At 27.2% G+C, this 20,792-nt stretch overlaps 4 protein-coding genes across 7 annotated transcripts; 3 read left to right on the top strand and 1 right to left on the bottom strand.

Annotated features, from left to right (window-relative positions):
- Positions 1-279: 279 nt before the first annotated feature.
- On the top strand, positions 280-2,129 carry LOC552673 (alpha- and gamma-adaptin-binding protein p34). Its single transcript, XM_006569959.2, has 6 exons — positions 280-634; positions 771-940; positions 1,008-1,122; positions 1,199-1,354; positions 1,481-1,597; positions 1,662-2,129. The coding sequence occupies exons 1-6, from the start codon at positions 571-573 to the stop codon at positions 1,832-1,834; spliced, it is 795 nt and encodes a 264-aa protein (XP_006570022.2). The 5' UTR covers positions 280-570; the 3' UTR covers positions 1,835-2,129.
- Positions 2,130-2,314: 185 nt separating this feature from the next.
- LOC552684 (kinesin-related protein 4) lies at positions 2,315-14,570 on the top strand. 3 transcript variants are annotated; one of them, XM_026441007.1, is made up of 18 exons: positions 2,315-2,667; positions 3,277-3,415; positions 3,533-3,925; positions 4,005-4,085; positions 4,145-4,292; positions 4,376-4,852; positions 4,938-5,207; positions 5,270-5,487; positions 5,553-8,197; positions 8,284-9,619; positions 9,686-10,043; positions 10,150-10,530; positions 10,606-10,935; positions 11,143-11,293; positions 11,511-11,946; positions 12,026-12,647; positions 12,770-13,172; positions 13,310-14,570. In XM_026441007.1, the coding sequence occupies exons 2-18, from the start codon at positions 3,382-3,384 to the stop codon at positions 13,604-13,606; spliced, it is 8,580 nt and encodes a 2,859-aa protein (XP_026296792.1). In that variant the 5' UTR covers positions 2,315-2,667; positions 3,277-3,381; the 3' UTR covers positions 13,607-14,570. The 3 variants fall into 3 exon arrangements, with proteins under 3 accessions (XP_026296792.1, XP_625062.4, XP_006569992.2); XM_625059.6 differs by having other exon boundaries at positions 3,491-3,925; positions 4,379-4,852; XM_006569929.3 differs by having other exon boundaries at positions 3,491-3,925.
- A 161-nt stretch (positions 14,571-14,731) lies between these two features.
- Positions 14,732-16,546, top strand: LOC552692 (D-aspartate oxidase). The gene is made up of 6 exons (XM_625066.5): positions 14,732-14,987; positions 15,062-15,185; positions 15,341-15,486; positions 15,569-15,725; positions 15,799-16,083; positions 16,148-16,546. The coding sequence occupies exons 1-6, from the start codon at positions 14,803-14,805 to the stop codon at positions 16,259-16,261; spliced, it is 1,011 nt and encodes a 336-aa protein (XP_625069.1). The 5' UTR covers positions 14,732-14,802; the 3' UTR covers positions 16,262-16,546.
- Positions 16,547-16,618: 72 nt separating this feature from the next.
- LOC552696 (histone acetyltransferase KAT8) lies at positions 16,619-19,147 on the bottom strand. 2 transcript variants are annotated; one of them, XM_625072.6, is made up of 7 exons: positions 18,796-19,146; positions 18,173-18,432; positions 18,016-18,106; positions 17,811-17,938; positions 17,496-17,726; positions 17,183-17,427; positions 16,619-17,111 (listed from the first exon to the last, which is right to left on the bottom strand). In XM_625072.6, the coding sequence occupies exons 1-7, from the start codon at positions 18,986-18,988 to the stop codon at positions 16,892-16,894; spliced, it is 1,368 nt and encodes a 455-aa protein (XP_625075.1). In that variant the 5' UTR covers positions 18,989-19,146; the 3' UTR covers positions 16,619-16,891. The 2 variants fall into 2 exon arrangements, with proteins under 2 accessions (XP_625075.1, XP_006569993.1); XM_006569930.3 differs by having other exon boundaries at positions 16,950-17,111; positions 17,208-17,427; positions 18,796-19,147.
- Between the last annotated feature and the right edge of the window lie 1,645 nt (positions 19,148-20,792).

Here is a 20,792-nt window from a genome sequence, read left to right as displayed (position 1 = left end):
TCTTATCAATTTATATATTCTTATATTATATATACATTGTATTATTATATATTTGATTTTTAAAAATTATCTATAAATAAGTATTTGAAAATTTATAGATAATGATATAAAATTTTATCGCGTGTAATTGATCTATTTAAAATTATAAAACATTATTTTTAAGTAAGATATTAATTTTAAATTAAATAGCTATATTTTCCATATTTTGGAATTTATTGAATCAATATTACACGAGAATTTATCAAAATATTGCACGAGATTAATAGAATTATTCTAGTTCTTTTAATGATCAAATAATGACAAACATAGTTTTGATGGTCTATCACGAAATGTTATGAATTGCAATTTTATTGATGTTTAATAAAATTTAATTGATTTATTTTCAAATATAGTGACAAATATCGCTATATATCATATAAAAATAATTTATTTTATCTATTCACTATCATATTTTTATGTCAATTGATATTAAGATCGTAATCATAACCTAAATATCAAATAATAAATAGTATCTTTTAAATTTTAAAATATCTTCTTATAATTTTAATAGTATTATAAAATATTATTATAATGAATCTACCACGAATATTAATAATAAGCACAGAAAAAGGAAAAGCTAATGAAATTGCTATAAGTAAGTTGAAATTTGAATATTTTTCGCATTTTAATATTAATTTGACAAGTTTAATAAATTAATTTTTTTAAAATAAAATATGCATGAGAATTATTTCGTAATGATTTCTTATTTTTATATGTTATATATTTTATAGATATAGGAGGAGAAAAATTATCTAACCAAGATCATTTTGATTACTATTTATGGAATATTCAAAATAAATATTACAAAGCACAGGTATTGATATGTGTTATAGAAAATTCTTCTCAAGATATTTCAATCAATGATGTGGAAGCATTGATTGTACATCATGATCCACAGACAGTAAGAAATTTAAATTTTAAACAGAATTTTTGACAGAGCAAATGATTTTCAGTTTTGATTTCTTTAGGAAAATGCAGATCAGAATTTAAAGGAATGGTCATCTTTGATTGCTTCTTTAGCAGAAGTAGAAGTATTACTGTTTTCTTGTAATTTTATAGTAGATACTGTTATTAGAAACAAAGGTATATAAAAATAATAATCGATATATAAATGTTATTAAATAATAAAATATTAAATATATGTTTTATAATATTTTAGTGATAAAATGGTGTTTACAAAATAGATTTGAGTTAATTGAATTAAATAGACCTGATATAGATGCTTCAGAAGCTGATTCAGAAAATAACAAATATGGTATTGAGAGAATTATTGAAGCTTTACATGCTCATATGTGGCCAAATATGACACTTAAAGGTTTTCCACAAAAATTTGGATTATAAATGTTTAAACTAAATTAACTAGATTAAAAAGCTGTTACTTTATGAATATAAATATTTATTTATTAATTGTAAATATTTACAATTTATATTAATTTTATAGGAAAACCATCAGATATGGAAGAGCGAAATCCTGACATGAATAAAGTTGAAGAACAATTTGGAAAAATTGAATTAAATCAAGATTCTACAGAAACATTGCCAATAGAAAATATGTTAGGTCAGTTGAACAAAAATTTACCATAAATTTTTGTTTCATTGTTTATATAGTTTATTTGTTTCAGATGGAATTATGGGTGAAGAAAATACAGATTTTGGAGAATTGTTTAGTCAATTAAAAGCTATGAAAGAACATGCAGCATTACTGCCAACTAATCAAAGACGTATAGCAGCTGAACAATTAGTCACTGCTTTCTGGAAAGCAATGGGTGGTGATCCATCAGAAATGGAAGATTAATCTACATATTTATTTTATAATGCATACAAATTCATATTAGAAACATTCTATCTTAGTACTTTTATTTGGATTTGATATGTTAATTTTCAAGAACAAAACAGCAAAAATATTGTTAGATAATTATAAAATCTTAAAAGTTGCTTAAATGAAAAATGAACATAAAATAAAAATTAACGTAAAATTATAATTAAGTAAAAATTAACGTAAAATTATGATAAAAATAAAATTAAAGTTATAATATTGCATGTGTATAAAATATACAGTTAATTATAATGTATGTTTTGTAGTAAAACTTATCAAATTTATTATTTCAAATGATCTCTTTTATGAATATATTCATAAAAGCTTTTGTATAATTTCATGATAGATATAATATTAAGTAGAATATATTTGTATGTGCGTGTGTGTTAAATATTAATGTAAAGTTTTTATTTGTAAGTGCAAATCTATACAAAAATTTGATATTATAGAATTAATCGTAAGTTCAATCAGAATCGAGATATTTTTAAAATACTTTTTTCGATTCAAATAATTATCAAACTGAAATGAAATATACATGTTTAGTAGTGTTCTTCGTTTATTTCTCAAATATTGGCATCCTTGTTCTTGCTGAATTAATGAACGAACATTTATAGTTGCCGGCCTGTCGTTTGACTAAAATGTCGGACGCTTTTCTTATAGTAGCTCTGTTTGACTTAGATGAACACAGGAACAGAATAGTGGAATTAAAAATATTTGTGGAACCGAAAAATCCGGTGTGCGAAGTTGATAATATTCTGTCATTTTTATCGTGGGCAATATGTATCCGTCTGTTACTTAGCATTCAGTATGAAGTAAGTTTTTATAACTAACAATATTATATCTAACGATATTTGGTTTTTATTTAATATTTTTTGGAATTTTTATATGTTTCACTAGATAATAATAAATTTTTAAAATTTTATTGAAAATAGTTGCATTCGTCATAACCTGTAAATTATCTATATTAAAAAATCAGATACATGAATTTCTGTTTCTTAGCTTAAATTTTCTTCGATAAAAACATGCTCTACTAAATTAAATTTATCGATGCTTTAATGTTTTACCTGTCTATCTCAAATAAGTTTAATAACTGATTTTTTGTTCTTATTTTGAAAATTATCAATTAAAATTATTAACGATAATAATAAACATTGTGTAATTGTGTTTGTGCTACTTTTTAATAAAGTTTTCAGCTATATATATACGTATAAATATTTATATTTAAGTATTTTTATTATAAATGATATTAAGTATTTTATATAAGTGATATTAGATAAAAGTTTTTAATTGAAAAATAGAAAAAATATTAATCATATTTTTTTTCAATATATAATTCCCTTATATATGTGAGAATTATGATTCTTTTTTCAACAGAATTGAAAATTTTTTTAGATGTAAATTATATATGTTTTATTTTATAGAATCTGATATATATGCATATTAAGCATGAAAAGTAAAACTTTTGTTGATGCTCGTAGTACTATTTTAAAGAATAATCATATGCATGATAAAATAAGGCATTGTCAATGACAAAGACAGATTTAATTGATTTTTCTCAAGGTAAATTTTCATACTTGTTTATTTTTATCAAATTAATTTTATTATATTTTCTTATTTTGATATGATTTTATATAGAAGAAACAGAAAAAAAAAATATTAACATAATGTCGCAATCAGAGGATGCTTATGCTCCAGAAGAACCAACACCAGACATTCCAATATCTTTGCTTGATATACAAATGCCAGAAACACCAGAAAGTACAAAAGGCCAAGTCAGTGATGGAGATACACCTAGATTGGAAAGTCCTAAAATGCTCAAGCCAGTATTAGGAAAATTACAGGCTAAAAAGAGATTAATGGCATTTGCCAACAAATTTAATGTGCCACCAAAAATTCAAAATAAATCCAATTTACTTCAAGCACATACTAAAGTTTCTAAATCTAAAAATGTGTTGGGTAATAGTGGAAAATCTTTGCAAAATGATTCAAATACATTGTTAAATATTGACTCGGATTCTATGCAGTTTCATAATCGTCATTCAAGTGGTAATAAATCAAAAAAAAAAACAGGTAATATGAAATGTGAATTTAATTTGCAGGTTTTTTTATATTTATTCTATTAATATATAAAATTTCCACTATACTATAGAGGAAAAAATTCTGGCTATTGAAGAAATTAGACGAGAAGAATCCAAAAGTAAAATGTTATTGGCTGAAGCTATGGCTGCAGGTATTTAGTATGACATATTTTAAGTTAAAATTTTTGGCAATAGCTAAATTATTTTACAGCTAGTTTGGAAGAAGAAAATTATACAAATAGAAATGGACAAAATTTATTAGAAAATGTAAAGATAATGAGAGAAAAAAGTAAACAAGATGTTAATGTTTCTCATAAAAGTGGTTTAAAGTCTGCAATAGAAAATAAATATTCAGAAAGGTATAACAAAATTTATTGTTTTTATATGTATGACAAATTCTTACATTTTTATATGTATAAATAATATACATAACTATTTTAAGAAGACGATATGGAAGAGAAGAACGAAGAGATAGTGCGAGTAGAGAATCCAAAGATTACAATAATAAAGAACGATACTATAAAATTTATGATAAAGAACAACGTAGAAAAGATAAAGATAAAAAAGATGATAAAGATAAACGGGAAGATAATAAGTATGAAGAAAATAAAGATAAAAAATATGAAGACAAAGATAAAAAGGATAATGATAAAGATAAATGGGAAGATATACGAGAAAAGAAAGGAATAAAAGAAAAGAGAGAAAATTTTAAAGAAAAGAGAAGTGATTCACAGGAAAGACCTGAAATCAAGGATAGAAAAGAAAAAGAAAAAGACAAAGATAAAGGAAAAGAAAAAGATAAAGATAAAGATATAATGAATTCTTCTTCATGGATAGAGTTAAAAAAGTGTGGTATAACAATGGATGATATTATTGAAATTAGAAGACGAGATTATTCTGAACGATCAACAAAGAACAGGTTTGTATTTTAAAAATATGTATATTATTTATATTTTTTCTTGCATATTAAATAAATATTTGAAATATATATATATATATTATAGAACAGCCGAAGATTATGTACGTCACTTTGAACAAATGTTAATGATAAACGATTGTCGTTTAAAACGTTATGCTTTTATCGTTGAAGGACTTGATGGTCCTAAAGAATATCCTCCTGAATCAATAAGAGTAACTAAACGCGGAAGGCCTCAATTATTTTATTCTGAAAATCCTCGCATATCTCTTTTTATCAATCATCAACAAATTCTTCAAACAGTAACCATCGATCATCGTGAAAAAATGCGTAACATATGCGAGGCAGATTTTATACGGTATATTAAAATATTTTGTTTAATCAATTTTCTTTTACCTACTCAGATTTTAACAATTTTAGAGAGGATGCGGGAGAAGCTGAATTATCTCAACGTATACGTAACTGGTATCCAAAAGCAGGCATATGCAAATCTGATGAAAAGATTAAATGGCATGTACCTATTAATGTACAATTACCTAAATCGAAATGGGATAGTGAAGACGAAGATAAATTATCTAATGATACGGAAAAAGAACAAGAAAATGAGACGAAATCAGGCAATACTGTTTCAGAACGTGGTAAACATTTTGTATATTTTATTTATAAAATAAAGAATATATTTAACATATAAAATTTATTTTAGAATCAGAGGAATTTTCTCCACAGTTAAGTACGATAGAAGAAGATGTCAATAAAGATAAAAATGTTAATGAAATTGAGATTTCTAGTGGTAAAAAAGTAGATGATAATAGACAATCAACATCCCCTTTGTTACAATCTGCGGGTAATGAAAAATTAGCATCGGAATATGAACAATTTATGAAGATGGTTTGCAGTGATATTCCTATGTCAAAGGAATTCTCTCCTAAACCGAATAAACCTACTTCAACATTAAGTTATCACGAGTTCAATATAGAAACTAATTTACCAGATGACAATTTCTCATTTGTAGAGCATAGTATGTCTGAAAAGTCAGATAAAAGTGATTCAAATAAAATTGAAGAAAAATATAAATCTAATGAGAATCGACAAAATTTAGAGAAAATTACGGAAACTGAAGATGATAAAATGTCATTAAGCAGTACTCATATTCAGGTTCAAAAACGAGTAAGAATGGAGAATAAAAATATGCATGATAAAAGTGAATCAGAAGATTCTAAATCTATACCCAGCGATTGGGAAAATGTTCGAATCAAAGTAGAACGTATGAGCGATGAGAATTCTGATTCTAAAGAGACAAGAAAAAAAAAGAAACGAAAAAAGGCGACTTCTAGTAGTAGTGAATCTTCTAGTTCGTCAAGTTCCTCTGATTCTGAAGAAGAAGTAAAAAGAAGAAAGAGAAAACGTAAAATATCAAATGATTCAGATTCGTTATCAGATTCAGATAGCAGTGACAGTAGTAGTAGTAGCAGTGATTCTTCCAGTTCTGATGATAAACGGAAGAAACGAAAGAAGAAGAAACGAAAAGCTGAGAAATGGAAAAAGAAAGCGAAACGAATAGCAAAAATGAAAAAGAAAAGAAGAAGAAAAATCAGTTCTGATTCTAGTAGTAGTGATTCCTCTGAAGATAAAAGAAAAAAAAGGATAACAAATAAAAAGACTAAACAGAAGAAAGAATATAGTAATAAACAAAACAATGAAGATATAATAAAAGTAATACGAAAATCATCTTTAGAATCCTCTTCTTTAGAAAATACAAAATTAGTACATTCACAAGTTCCGTTAAAGAAAATTAAAGAAGAAGTAAAAGTTGAAAGTAGAAAAAGATCCACAGATAAATGCGACATATGGGATAAAGAACAGGAATTAGTTAAAAAGGTAATTTCTGATAGTAATGTGCATAATAAAACTCACAAAGATGAAGAAAAAAGAAATAAAACTGATGAACAATATTTAGAGGAGTGGGAAATGGAATCTGTAATTATGTCACAAAAAGGAGAAACTCTATTAAAGAGTAAGGTTGAAAAAGTAGAAAATAATGAAATAGAAAATATTCGGAAGATGGAAAGAAAGGATGAACGAAGCAAAAAAAATGACAAAAGTAAAAAGGATGAATCTTTTAAAGAAAAATGTTCCAATATCAGCAAAGAAATTATACCTGGAAATTTGAAAATGGAAGAAGATATTGATGGAAAGAAAAAAAGAAAAAAAGATAAAGAAAGAAAAAACAGTAGCGAATTTTTAACTGATTGGGAGAAAGAGAGTGAACGTATATCTCAACAAATAATGCAAGATGAAATTAAGCTTTCTAAAAAATACAAAAAAGAAAAATGGGCAGAGACTGAATTTGATACTCTAAATGTTCCATCATTAACACAACTTGAAAGGGAAGTAAGTAAGAGACAATTATTAGCGGATGAATGGGAAGTTGATAGCTTGGAAGCTGTATCTGATTTGATGATAAATAAGAAAAAAGCCACTCATATTTCAAAAAAGTTAGAAAAGGAAGTTCGATATGATAAAAAAACAGATACATATATTGCTATAGAAAAAGAAACTTTGAAAGAATGTAAAAAGAGGCAAGATAGATTATCTGCAATAAGAATCTGGGAAGAAGAGCAAGAAGAAGGAGAAAGAGAAGCTATGATGCTTCTAGAACAAAAAAACAAGAGGAAGAAAGATGATTGGGATATTGAAGAAGAATCATTTCTACGAGAAAAAAATGATAGAAAAGAAACTATAGAAGATATCACTATTATTGATAACATTCATAAAGAAATAAATACAATTAGCAAAAATGATGCATCTATAAAACATGATATTAGCAAAAAGAATAAAAAAAGTCGTTGGGATATGGCATCACAATCTGAAGAAAAAATAAAATTAAAAACTCCTGTTATGTGGGAGGAAGAGTGTGTAGAATGGGCAAAAATAAATAAATTCGACCATAAAATTGAAAGAGTATCTTTGGAATGTTGTGATTCAATGTTACCTAAAATAAAAATAAAAGATGAGGATGTTTCTATGGTTGAACAACAATCGAGAAAGTCTATATCTAAAAATGTAACAAATCAAGATATCGATTTATTCCCTAGAAAATCTCAGGATATAGACTTACTAGAATCATCTTGGACTTCAGAAGAACATATTAAAAGCAAATCACGCATAAAAAATTTGGATAATAATTCTCAAAAAGACATATTTTTTGATAAGACAAAAGAGTTGATACCTTTAAAGGAACAATGTAATGTAGAATTAAAGGATATATTCGAGATAGATGTAAAATTAACGAAAAAAAATACAGAATTATATAGTCCTAGTTCTCCAGCTGGATCTCAGAAATCTGAGGTATTTTTATATAATACATATTTTTCAATATCATATTAAATATATATATTAAATATACATATTAATTATTTATTTTTTTTTTTTAGGATATGGAAGTTTTTAACAATAGTTATACAAGTTCCTTAAATTTAAAGGGAAGCCTTCTTCAGGATAAATCAAAAAATGAAACTCTGATCAAGACTGATGACGAATCCATTCCTAATATACCTCTTCAAATAAAATATCGCGATGGAAAATATACGAAATCTCCAATGACAAAGATAGAGTTTGAAGAAATTATAGGAGTACAGAAGACAGAAGATCAAATTATTCAAAAAAAATTCGATGTAAAAACTATTGAAAATTCGCCTGAATTTTCAACTAATGAATCATATTCAGATACAAGTTATAAACCTTTACGAATGGATATATTTGCAGAGTATGAATCTGATGAATCATGTGAAAAATTAAGTAATAAAAATTCTGAAATAATATCTTCATCTATCAATGTAAAAGAAGCAGAGGAAACAAATGAAGGAAAAGCAGCACTTAAATTGATTCCTAAACAATTGTTAGTCCGACGAAATAATGAACGTATAAAGACAAAATTGATCTCGGATGATCCTATGCAACATGCTGCAGCTTTATTAACTATTCAGAAAAAACTTCGAGAATCACACGCTATGAAAAATGATATAAAGACTATATCTTGTGACGAACCTTCTACTGAATTCAAGATTGAATGTGAAAAGACTGATAACACACACACATCAGTTACTGAAATTATTCCCACAGAACAGACTACTATTACGGATGTTAAGGTGGACTCAAAAGATCTATCAATAACAGTAAAAACCTCAATTACTACAAAATCGGAATCACCAGGCACAGTAAAGCTTGATTTTACTGAATATAAATCTGGAGATAAAGAAACTAAATTAGAAGAACTTAAAAAACCTAGATCACGTAATAAAGATGTGAGTGATACAGAATGTCAAATAAGATCACCAAGTACAGAACAAAAGAAAAAGAGTCCTAATAGAAAGGAAAATAGAGAAGATAAACGAATTAATGATCGCAGCAAAGAAAAAAGAGATAAAAAATTCGATGATAAAGAGAAAGGAGATAGAAGAGATAATAAAAATTTAAAACAGGATTATAGTGAAAGCAGAAGAAGATTTAGTCCTTCTGATCGTAATAAAAAAAGAAGAAGTACTTCCTGGGAACAGGAAGGAAGCCGTAGTGAGAGCCATAGTCGTAGTTGGAGTAGAAGTAGAAGCAAAAGTCCAAAAAGAAAGGAAGACTTGCTTCCAGGTTCTTCTAGTAAAGAGAGACGATCAATTAGAATGGATGAAGATAGATCTGGTAGATCTAAAATAAATGATAGAAGAGAAAGATCCATAAGAACTTCTCCTCGATCTAACACTGCCTCATACAATAAAGGTAATATTTTTTTTTATCATATATTTTTTTTTCCTTTTTTTAATAACTATTAATGATTATTTATAGACCATTTTAAAAAGCATGGATCTAAAGGAGAGCGAGATGAATGGAGCAGAAGGAAATACGATTATATGGAAAGAGAAAAGGAAGGTAGACCATATGAAACAATAGAAGTGTTAAGAGAAAGAAATGTTGATCCTGATAGACATAGAGAAGGAAGATTTCGTGGAGATGAAGCTGATCGATCATTGTGGCCATATGAAGCAGAAAATATACTTCGAGATGGAAATGAGTCCTTGGATTCCTATCCTAACAGTCAAGATTTGGATCTCGATTATGAAGAAAAATTATACTATAGAAATGATAGTATTGAAAGAGATATTACGGAAGGTCCTTTCCGTTCCTCATCAAAATTCAAACATAGGTGCTATTAATATCAATATTAATTATTAATATAAATAATATTATATTGTTATAAATAATGTTTTCTGTCTTATAAAAAACATTAAAAATTTATATTATTTCAAAAGAAAAAGTAGGCCCAGTACAAGAAGAGATAGGCAATGGGAAAAGGAAAGAGAATTATTGGATCTAGACAGACATGGACATATTCGAAGAATAGAAAAACCATCATCTAGAAGTCGTTCTCCGTTACGACTACGCAGATCACCGCCTAGATCATCACACGATCATTTCAGATGTGAATCTAGATCGCGATCGAAGTCATGGTCAAGATCTAGATCAAGATCTAGGTCCAGATCACGATCTCGATCAACATCCAGATCCCGATCAATGATGCGTTCGAGATCAAGATCCCGATCTGGATCTCGATCGAGGACTAGATCTACCTCGAGATCAAGAATGAGGAATCCAGATCATATACGAATAACTGAACGATTACGATCTTCCAGGTGAATTTTTAGGAATAATTAGTAAACTACTATTCATGTTAGGTAGTCAGTAAGCTAATCTTACTGTCGATTCAGATCACCTTCTGTGGGACGAGGTAGAGTCAGTGAAAATTCAAGGGAAAGGAAGGATGAACACGATAATATGAAAATAGATAGCTGCACCGAAAGAGGTAGACGAATAGAAACAATTGTACAGTCCGTGTCCGGACTATCTAGGGACTCGATCGTGTTAGACTCGGAAATGCACATCGGTGACAATATGGAGACAGTCACAGCAGGTTTCCAATATTCGACTGAAAACGAAGTTGGAAACGAATACTATTATACAGAGAATAACTTAACTTATCCACCGTGCATTGATGACTCTGCAGCGAGTTCTCCGAAACGTTTGCCACTTGATGATAGGTAATATTTATAGAAATCGTGTTCGGAATCCTAGCCCTAGCTGCCCTTCCTCTCCATTATTTCCTAAATTATTATAATATATAATATATAATATATAATATATATTATATATTATATATTATACATTGATCCCAATAATAATAAAATATATATTTTGTTATAAAAAATACTATTTTTTTCATAATTAAATTTTTTGGTTAATTTTAGATTAGAACTTGAACTAGGTATTAAGAAGCAACAGGATGGAACAGGAATATCAAATGATTATGGAGATAATTTTAATTCAAATGTATGTTATTCATCATCACCTCAGCAACAACAACAGATGTTATACCGCCAGCAACCTACCGTTTTACAAGTATGTAATTAATTCTTTATATAAATTAAAAAATTTAATATTAATTTATATAAAATCTTTTATTTAATAAATTTTATGAATTTAATTTTTATTTTATAATTAAATAAAATTAAATGTAATATATTACTAATATTATTGTTTGTTTATCTTTGTTTTATTCAATGATGTTATAAAAAAATCAAAAATATATAATATATTTTCATAAAATATCAAACAGGTTGGCAATGTATTGCAAGTTGTACCTGCAGATTTCAATGGAGTCTCAACAACCCATAGAGACTCAACCAATTCCTCGAGTACACCGATTGTACGAGGCTCAAGTCAAGTAGTTCGCGTAGGTAATGTTCTTCAAGTTGTTCCGACATCGTTAGACTGGAGCGGCGGACAATCTTCTTCAATCGATCAGTCAGCAGGGATGATATACTCCGCGACAGTCCCTCAACCTTCTCCGGTTCCCTCAGTTCCTATATCTGTACCTGTTCCAGTTCCTGTTCCAATGCCTGTACCGGCCGTTCCACCAACCATGACTTCGACACCAGTTTCTACTTTGTCCCCGGTTCCATTACCTATTTCTGTTCCTGTACCTGTCCCTGGTCCTGTCCCACTTCCGGCATCACAATCGACGTTTGCAAGAGCTGAAGTGACATCACAAAGTAAGGAAATTTAGTCTTTTTCTATGACAAACATATATTGTTAAAATACAAATAATTATTTATATAATTAAATTCACAGAAGTACCAGTTCTCCCAGTTTATAACTACGAAGTTATTTTGGAGACCCGCAGAAAAGAACAGGAAGAACGTAAACGATTGCGCGAGATTAGGAGAAAAGAAAAAGAACGTAGGCGAATTGAACGAATTAATCGTCGCGCTCTTCAATTGTTAGAAAAAAGTAACATGCGCCAAACAGAAAATGCAAATCAGCAAAAAAATACGGGTTTAGATCCATGTGTTTTGAAGGCTCTTCTAGAAGGTGAAGAACAAGGTGATGTGGAAGAGCAACAAAGTTCTGTTGCTATTTTTGAAAAAGAAGAAGAAACACCGGTTGTTGCATCTTCTGTTTCTACAGAAGAAGAAGAAATGCCTGTTGAAGAGGATGAAGAAGAAGAAGAGGAAGAAGAAGCTGAGGTAGAAGATGACGAAGAAGATGAGGAAGAGGCAGAAGATGACGAAGAAGAAGAAGAAGATGATGATGAAAAGTTGCGATTAAATAAATTAAAAAATGATGTTGATGAAGCTACTGCAACAATAACAACAGATGAAACAAATAAAACTCAAATCGAGACAGAATCCAAAGAATGGCCAGAGTTGCCTCCACCACCTTTGAAAGGAATTTTAGTTGCATCAGGTTTCAGGTATATAATTATTTATATATAATTATATTATATTGAATAAAAAAATATTATATATACATTTATACTATTCTTAAGAAAAATATAAACATGCAAATATATATATATAAATAAATATATTTTAGAACATCAGTTCCTAATGGTAACTTAGATGATTTATCTACTCCTGAAAATGATAGTGGAGATAACACGGATAAAGAGGGTCCAGAATCAGATAAAAAAGAATCTAATAAAGATGAAGCTGGAGAAAATAAATCAAGCAAATTCAAGATTCAAATGAAAAAATTAAAGTTAGCAAAATTGAATAAACGAAAACAAAGAAGTAAAAAATCAGTGCAATTTGCAGATGGAATCAAACCTGGAGAAGGTACCAGTCCTAGTGGTGGTGAAGGAGATATGCCTTCCCCTCCACCACCCACATCTATAATTGCTCGGAATGGAATTCGTGACGTTCGAAGATCCAGCTCTAGGAAGAGCAGAAAGCAAGAGAAAAGAGTGCGACCTCCAAAAGCAAAGAAAAAAGTAAAGGTTAGTATTCTCTTAATTTGTAAATTTAAATTCTTTATTTTAAAAATTTATTAAATTACTTCAAGAGATAAAGAAAAAATTAGAATGTAAATTTTTAATTTTTATGTACCAAATTATTGTTTTATTATACTTATTAGGTGAAAATTATAAAAATAAAGAAACCTCGTGTTACTCCATTAACGGCGATGATGATGGATGATTCGGACGAACTAGATGATCGTTCTCCGCCGCCACCACCTCCTGGATCTCCTCCACCACCACATCTTTGGCCAAGTTATCTTTCTGCTTACAATGTTAATATTCGTAATAGTGAAGCTCAATCAGCAACTACAGTTTCGAATACTGTTCAAGCTCCTCCGCCTCCTACTCCGCTGCCTCTTTTAGTTCCTCCTCCTCCTTTGAATTATACCATACAGCCTTGCAGTAAAGCATAAGATTTTTGTATTTTATTAGGTAGCATTCTATTTTAACATGTAACAATCTTAGATATTAAGCTTGTAAAATGAATAATATACAAATATTTATTTCTCCATGGAGAAATAAAAAAAGGGAGAAAAAGAAAAATCGTGAGTGTGGCCTTACATACAAAGGCTTTGTAAGATCGTTGAAATTTGCGCAGAATGTAGACGCAAAAAATAATGTATTATTATTAGTGACAAATTCATCGACTGTTTGCTTATTGTAAATAGCTTCATTTTTTGTGATGCGATATTAATCGTTTTCGGAATAGAATTCGTATACGACGACTATTCCATTGCGTCCACATCTCTGAAAATTCGCGTTACGTTTATATATTTTTCGATACGAAAAAACAAATAGTCGAAAAAAAAGAAGAAATCCGAGGATTTACAATGGAAAATTGTAATGCGTGACAATGTAATTTATACAAAAGAGGACCGATTGTTAATAACAATTACATTGTTGAAGATGTAAGATACCCGTAAGGCAAATGAACTTATCATTGTATATTTTACTTTTGTAGTTTACAAATTATTTTTGATTTAGCGTAGTTTTAAAGAAAAAAGAGATCTTGATACAATTTCTTTCTTTCTTTTTTCTTTGAAATTAAAGTTTGTATATATGCGGGAAAATAGATGTGGTTAGATCAAATTTCATATTAATCTATAAATAAGACAAATAAATAAGAAAATGAAGCTAAGTTTAATTAACTAATTCTCTCTGAATTTTTAACATTCGTTGTACATATCTCGATTAATCATTGTTTAACGCGCAGAAATCTTAAATTCTTTTTATGCTGTAATCACACCTTTACGTTTTCCATTGAATGATGTTATCTTATCTTTAATAAGAGAATTAACTGCCCATAATATTTGAATTACCACGACAACTTTTTGGAAAATGTCAATTTGTATTAAAATAAACGTAATTCTTTTAATACATCTTGCGAGTTCATTTTAACAAAACATATTATCGACTGCAGCTATAAATAATTTCATGATACAAGAGTATTTTAACAACAGATAAGATGTGGAATTTTTAGAATCTTATCAAACAATATTAGTTATTCTTAATTAATAATATTTTTTAATAATTAATAAATTGTTACATTCTACTGGAATCTTTAAAAAGAAAATATTGTTTATTAATTAATTATTAAAAAAACGAAAAAATGAAAGTGGTTATAATTGGAGGTGGAATAATTGGTTTAACCACAGCTTTACAATTAAAACATGAATTACGTAATGCTGAAATTACTATTTTTGCTTCCGATTTTAATAATACCGTTAGTCATGTGGCAGCTGGAATATTTAGAGTTGGTTCATCATATTTTGGACCAACTGAAGAAATAACAAGGTTCATACGTAGAGACAGATTTTATTTCTGATGTTTAAAATTTTTATATTTTTTAATTAAAATGTTTTTTTTAGATGTTGGATACGAGATTCATATGAATATTACGATGATATTCGGAAGTCTCACGAAGCTTCCTTTGCTGGTATAACCGCTATATCTGGTTATTTATTTGCAAATTCTTCGCCAGAAACTGTTAAGGTTTATTTTGAATTTTTATGAATATTTTTTAAATATATTGTATGTTCATTAAAAATATTATAATATTTTTTGAAAAAATACATTATGATAGAATTATCATTATTAAATTTCTAATTTTGTTAAAGAGAAATTAATATTTTTTTTTTTTTAAATAGAATCATTGGATCGAAGATTTAGTACCATTATATAGAAAAGCTACAGACGAAGAATTTGAATTAGTGGAAGGTAATTGGAAGTATGGCTCATTTTTTAGAACTCTTCTCACAGAGTGTAAACTGCATCTGCCATGGGCACGTAATAAGTAACGAATTTATTTTATTAATTAACATAATTTCTTTAAACTAAACATTCTCAAACAAACATTTTTTTTCTTTTATTCTTAGATTAGAAATAAGTGGAATTAAATTGATAGAAAAAAAATTGAATTCTCTAACAGAACTTGTATCCGATTGGGATTTAATTATAAATTGTACAGGTCTCGGAGCACGATCTTTATGCAATGATAAACGTCTCGTTTCTATACGTGGTCAAATACTTAAAGTATATTTATTTTAACATAGAATTAATTTTTAAATGTAGAACATATTTTAATTTTTTAATTTTAAAAAAATAGGTAAATGCGCCATGGTTGAAAACATTTTTTTATGGCGAATTGGACACTTACATTATACCAGGTTTTAATGGTATAGTTACTCTAGGTGGTTCAAGGAGCTTTGATTCTGAAAATTTAAAACCTTGTCTGTATGAATCTACAGCAATTCATAATAGATGTAAAAACTTGCTACCAAATATTAAAAAAGCAGAAATTGTAAAGGTAGAAGTTGGCTTAAGACCACATAGAGAAAACAATGTTAGAGTGGAAGGGGAACAAATCGTAAAAGGATTTTCCAAAGCTATCGTTAGTTTCAATTAAATATTTTATTTATGAATGTTTTCGTTAATTAATCAAAATTATGTTACAGCTAGTGCATAATTATGGACATGGAGGTTACGGAGTGTGCACTGCGCCTGGAACTGCTAAATATGCCATTAAATTGGCAAAAGAAATGCATAAATCATCTATTTCAAAATTATAAATAATGAATATTGTTTTGATGTAATGATGATAAACTTTAGTCGTATTTGTGATTATTCTATAGTAATTTCTTTCTCATGAATAATTAATTTATTAATGAATATATATAAAATCATTAATACAGATTAATACTGCATGGTATTATCATCTTATTTTTTTTTCTTTTATGTGAAACACAATATATTTGTATCTTGAGATTATAATTGCAAAACTAATAAATTTCCAGCAAAAATTAATAATTCTTCTATTATTAAGAAATACATGGTGTTTCGTGTCAGTATCAGTATATTATCTTCAATTCTTTTTTTTGTGTATTACCAAAAAAAAATTTAATTATTTAAAGAATATATTACTACACCTTTTAATATCTTTACGCTCCGAAGATTTAACGAAGCTTTAGAAATCAATCATGTTTACTCATCTTACGAGTCAAATATGAGTCTTACAATGCAAATTAGCGAAATATACGCATAATATTTTACATAAATTCGCATATACGTATAAAAATTGTTTAAGAATATTGTTGCATATTATCGTATTATAAGTGCAACTTTTCATGAAGTGTTTACTAAACACATTCAATCGTGAATCTCACGATAATGAAAATCATTAAATTGCAATTTGATTTCTGCTACTTTTTGCCAGGTTTTACGTTCTTTCGTGGTGGAGCTCCCCATCTAAGTGCACTACTATCCACTGTTAACCGTGGTCTTTTATATTGACTACTTTTAATATGTTCTTCAACTAATTTAGGTGTTACACAAATTACATGTTGACCTTTCCAATATTTAACCATGTTCATACTTTGTAAGGTCGATATGATATCTGTTTGTGATATACTTGTCATTTGACTGAAAATTATATTAATAATTATTTAAATTCTTTACATATAATTTGATCTTATATCACTTTTTAAAGTTACCTCAGATCTTTTATACTAAGAGTACCTCGAAAATCCCGCAAAATTTCTAAAAGAATCCAACTCCAGTAACTTCTATATGATAATTTTCCTAAATCACTTAGGGGTTTTTCAGGACTACCAACAGTTTGTTCTATTCTGCTTAATTCGTAACTAAAAGCGATTAAAAGTTTTCCATATCCTTGTCTTTGAAACGGCGGTAAAGTTAAAATGCAAGCAACATTATTACCATCAGGTGATTCTTTCTCCTATATGTAGATCAAATATGATAAATACAATTATATTTATAAATTATAAATATAATCAAAAAATATACCTTTGAAAAATAACCAACTAAATGAGCCCCATGTTTATCAACTTCACAAAGAATATAAAAAAGAAATGGTTCAACATCAAAATAAAGTGTTTTATGATCTAAAAACAATTTTGCAAGTAAGCATAAATTTTGACAATAAATTTTATGCTCTCTACCATCCACTTCCCAAATACTTAATGTGCCTTTGCGATATATTTCTTTGCCAACTGGTTGTCTATGTGTACATTCACTCTAAAAAAAATTCCAATTCTTAATTATAGAATTATTTAATTATTTTTGTAGAGAATTAAATATTTAAATATTAAAATTTTTTACCATGTGATATCTATAAGTTTTTTCAAGACGCATGTATTTAAGACAATATTCACAAATCCATAGTTTTGGTTGTTTGCCATACTCTTCTGGATATGGACTAAAGTACCAAGTATCAATTTCATACTTTCCTAGAAATAAACTTTTGAAAATAATGAGACTCTTTTCAAATAAGATTTAATATCATAAAATATATATTAATGCTTACCTATTTGAATCTTATCAATGTATTTGACTTTTGTTATTGCTTCATGTTCTTTTTCTAGTGCAGCAGTTGTAGGATCCATTTCAGCATATGTCTACAATAACAAAATGTTTTTTTTATAAATATATATTTTTAATTTAATAATAATATAAATATGCACCTTTTGAATGTGATTAATTTCGTCATGTCTTCTTTTTTGATTTCTTGTAATCTTACGATCTGATGAATCTGCCAGTAAATCAGTACCAGAATTTCTGTCTCCACTTTTCCAACTTCTATCACTCATATCAAATCTACTTGACATAATTCTATCCCTAGGCACCCATTCATCCAATCTTCTATTATGTCCTTCATAATGAACATAATATTCATAATGGCTTTCACTCTCATTATATCGAGTTTGAATAATTTCTGCTGGATCTGTATGAAATTGAAAAAATTCTGTAATTAATACTATTTTTTTTAAATTGATTTATAATTAAATTCTTCATTAATAACTTATGATTTATAACTATAAACAATATTATAATTATAATTGAAAGAAATAATTATAGAAATAAAAAAATAAAATGTTAACAGATAAAATATTTAAATTACATATTTAAATTACACATATCATTCGTAATGTTTGTAAAACAAATATAGTTTATTAGGATAAAGCCGGTAGTATAAACAAAAGTACAAAATCGCGAAAAAAGTGGGCGAATAAGTAATTTATTAATATTAAATTATTCTTTATATGTAATAACATAAAAATGATCGCATGATAATATACATATTTACGCCAGGAATCATCAGATCTGCGAACAAGATAGTGTTCACCAATATCAAGAGGTAATTCTTCGAGACTGTCCGCGTCATCCCCAGATCCTTTCCCGCCATTTGTCAACGTATTCTCACGCTTTTCTTGCTTCACCATCATTTCTTTTGATCCTACAATACAATTCTCTTTGTTCCTTTGTTCCGATTCGGCCATTTTCCAGATTAAAAATCACTGATCATTGAAGCGATTTACCGCTATGAGACAACCGAAAATAGATGAACATTGCACTTGCTGATGCAACGCAACCAATGCGGCCATGAAATTCTCTACAGCATATATTATATATATATATATAATATATATATGTATATAAAAGAAACTAGATCGTTCGAATCGTTTTAAACGGAAGTGAAAAATTTTTTTTTGAACGATAATTAAAATTATAAATTAAAATTATAATCAAATAATGAAAAATTGTCATAATGAACATAATTTTATTGGAGAGGAGAAATATATAACTAAAAAAAATAATTAAAAAATACTTTGTTTATTTAAATTATTTTTTGTTATTATATTATTTTGTTTTTATCAGTATTATATCAATATTGAGTATTGCTAGTCATTAATCATATTATATTGACCTTTTAAATGTCTCATTTTTTTTGTTTGAATGTGAAAAAATTATTCATACCAGTTATTAAAATTCTGTTTCTTCAAACCAAATTTGCTTTATCTCGAGTGACAAAATATATCTCAGTCATTTTTGTTTTCATTTTTGTATTCGATATTATCGACAAGTACACAAAATAATAAAAACAATTCTTAGAACATTTATCTCTCCGGATAAGTGTCGCAACGTAGATTTGAACTAAGATTTAAACTAACTATTTTGTTTCAAAATTTTCTAATTAACTTAATTAATTTATTATTCGTAACATATATAACGTATAATTAAAATAGTTAAAAAATAATAATATGTAATATTTTTGTTTATTTGATTTACTATGACATATTATAAAAAGCAAATATTTCATAAAATTGGGAAATTGCGGGAAACTGCGAGAATTTGAAACTAGTAATTTCTAGTAACTTAATTAATTATATCAATTTGTGTCCAGACATTAGTATTGTCAAATTTATCTTCATAATGAATTTTCTATATTTTTATTTCAAATAATATGGCGGAATTTTTCAGGGATTTATTTTAAAAATATTATATTATTGTATTAAATATTTTACAATTAATTTTTTAAGTCATCAAAATATAAAATTATATTATTTTTTAAATTGTTTTATAATTAAATAAATTAGATATAATTATTATTTTAGAAACAAAATAATCAAAAAAATGTATATATTTAATATATTTAATATGTACAATAACATTTATTTTGGACAATATAATTTCACACACAAATATAAACTCTCTTCTAAAAAAATTAACAGTTGCGTTATGTTAATATAGCGATTACAATCTCTTAATATATTTAAACAGGAAATATATGAATTTCAACTATATTAAATTTGTCAAGTGTCAACAGAAGTTCGTTGGATTTTTAAATTTATTTAATTAATATACACATATGATGAAAAAAATATATATTCATTTTAATCAAAATATTTAAGAATTTCTACAATCTTTCTACAATCCATCTTTTAAAAAATTGTCCAATTTCATTTCTAAAAAATGATATATTTTTTAAAGCAATAAAAATTATTGTTGGAAATGAAATATTCATAGCAATATGAAATTTGGAATTATCATAAAACAACAAATTTCGTCTTGTGGCTATTTGTGGCCTTTTTATCTTTTATCTATAATAAAAATAAAATTAATTATTATTCAAGATGTTGATAAATAGATAAATTTTAAAATTATAAGTAAGCATCTTGCTCTATGAAGAAATAAAATTGCAATAATTTCTATTTATTTTGAATCTGACGAACTTTTGCAAGCACTTAATATACATTATATTAAATATTATACTAAAAATAAAGCTATAAAGCATAATATATA

Source organism: Apis mellifera, linkage group LG5, assembly GCF_003254395.2.
Source record: "Apis mellifera strain DH4 linkage group LG5, Amel_HAv3.1, whole genome shotgun sequence".
In the NCBI taxonomy this organism is placed as follows: Eukaryota; Metazoa; Arthropoda; class Insecta; order Hymenoptera; family Apidae; genus Apis; species Apis mellifera.
The sequence above is the reverse complement of the archived record's forward strand: the minus strand, read 5'-3'. Positions and strand labels throughout refer to the sequence as shown.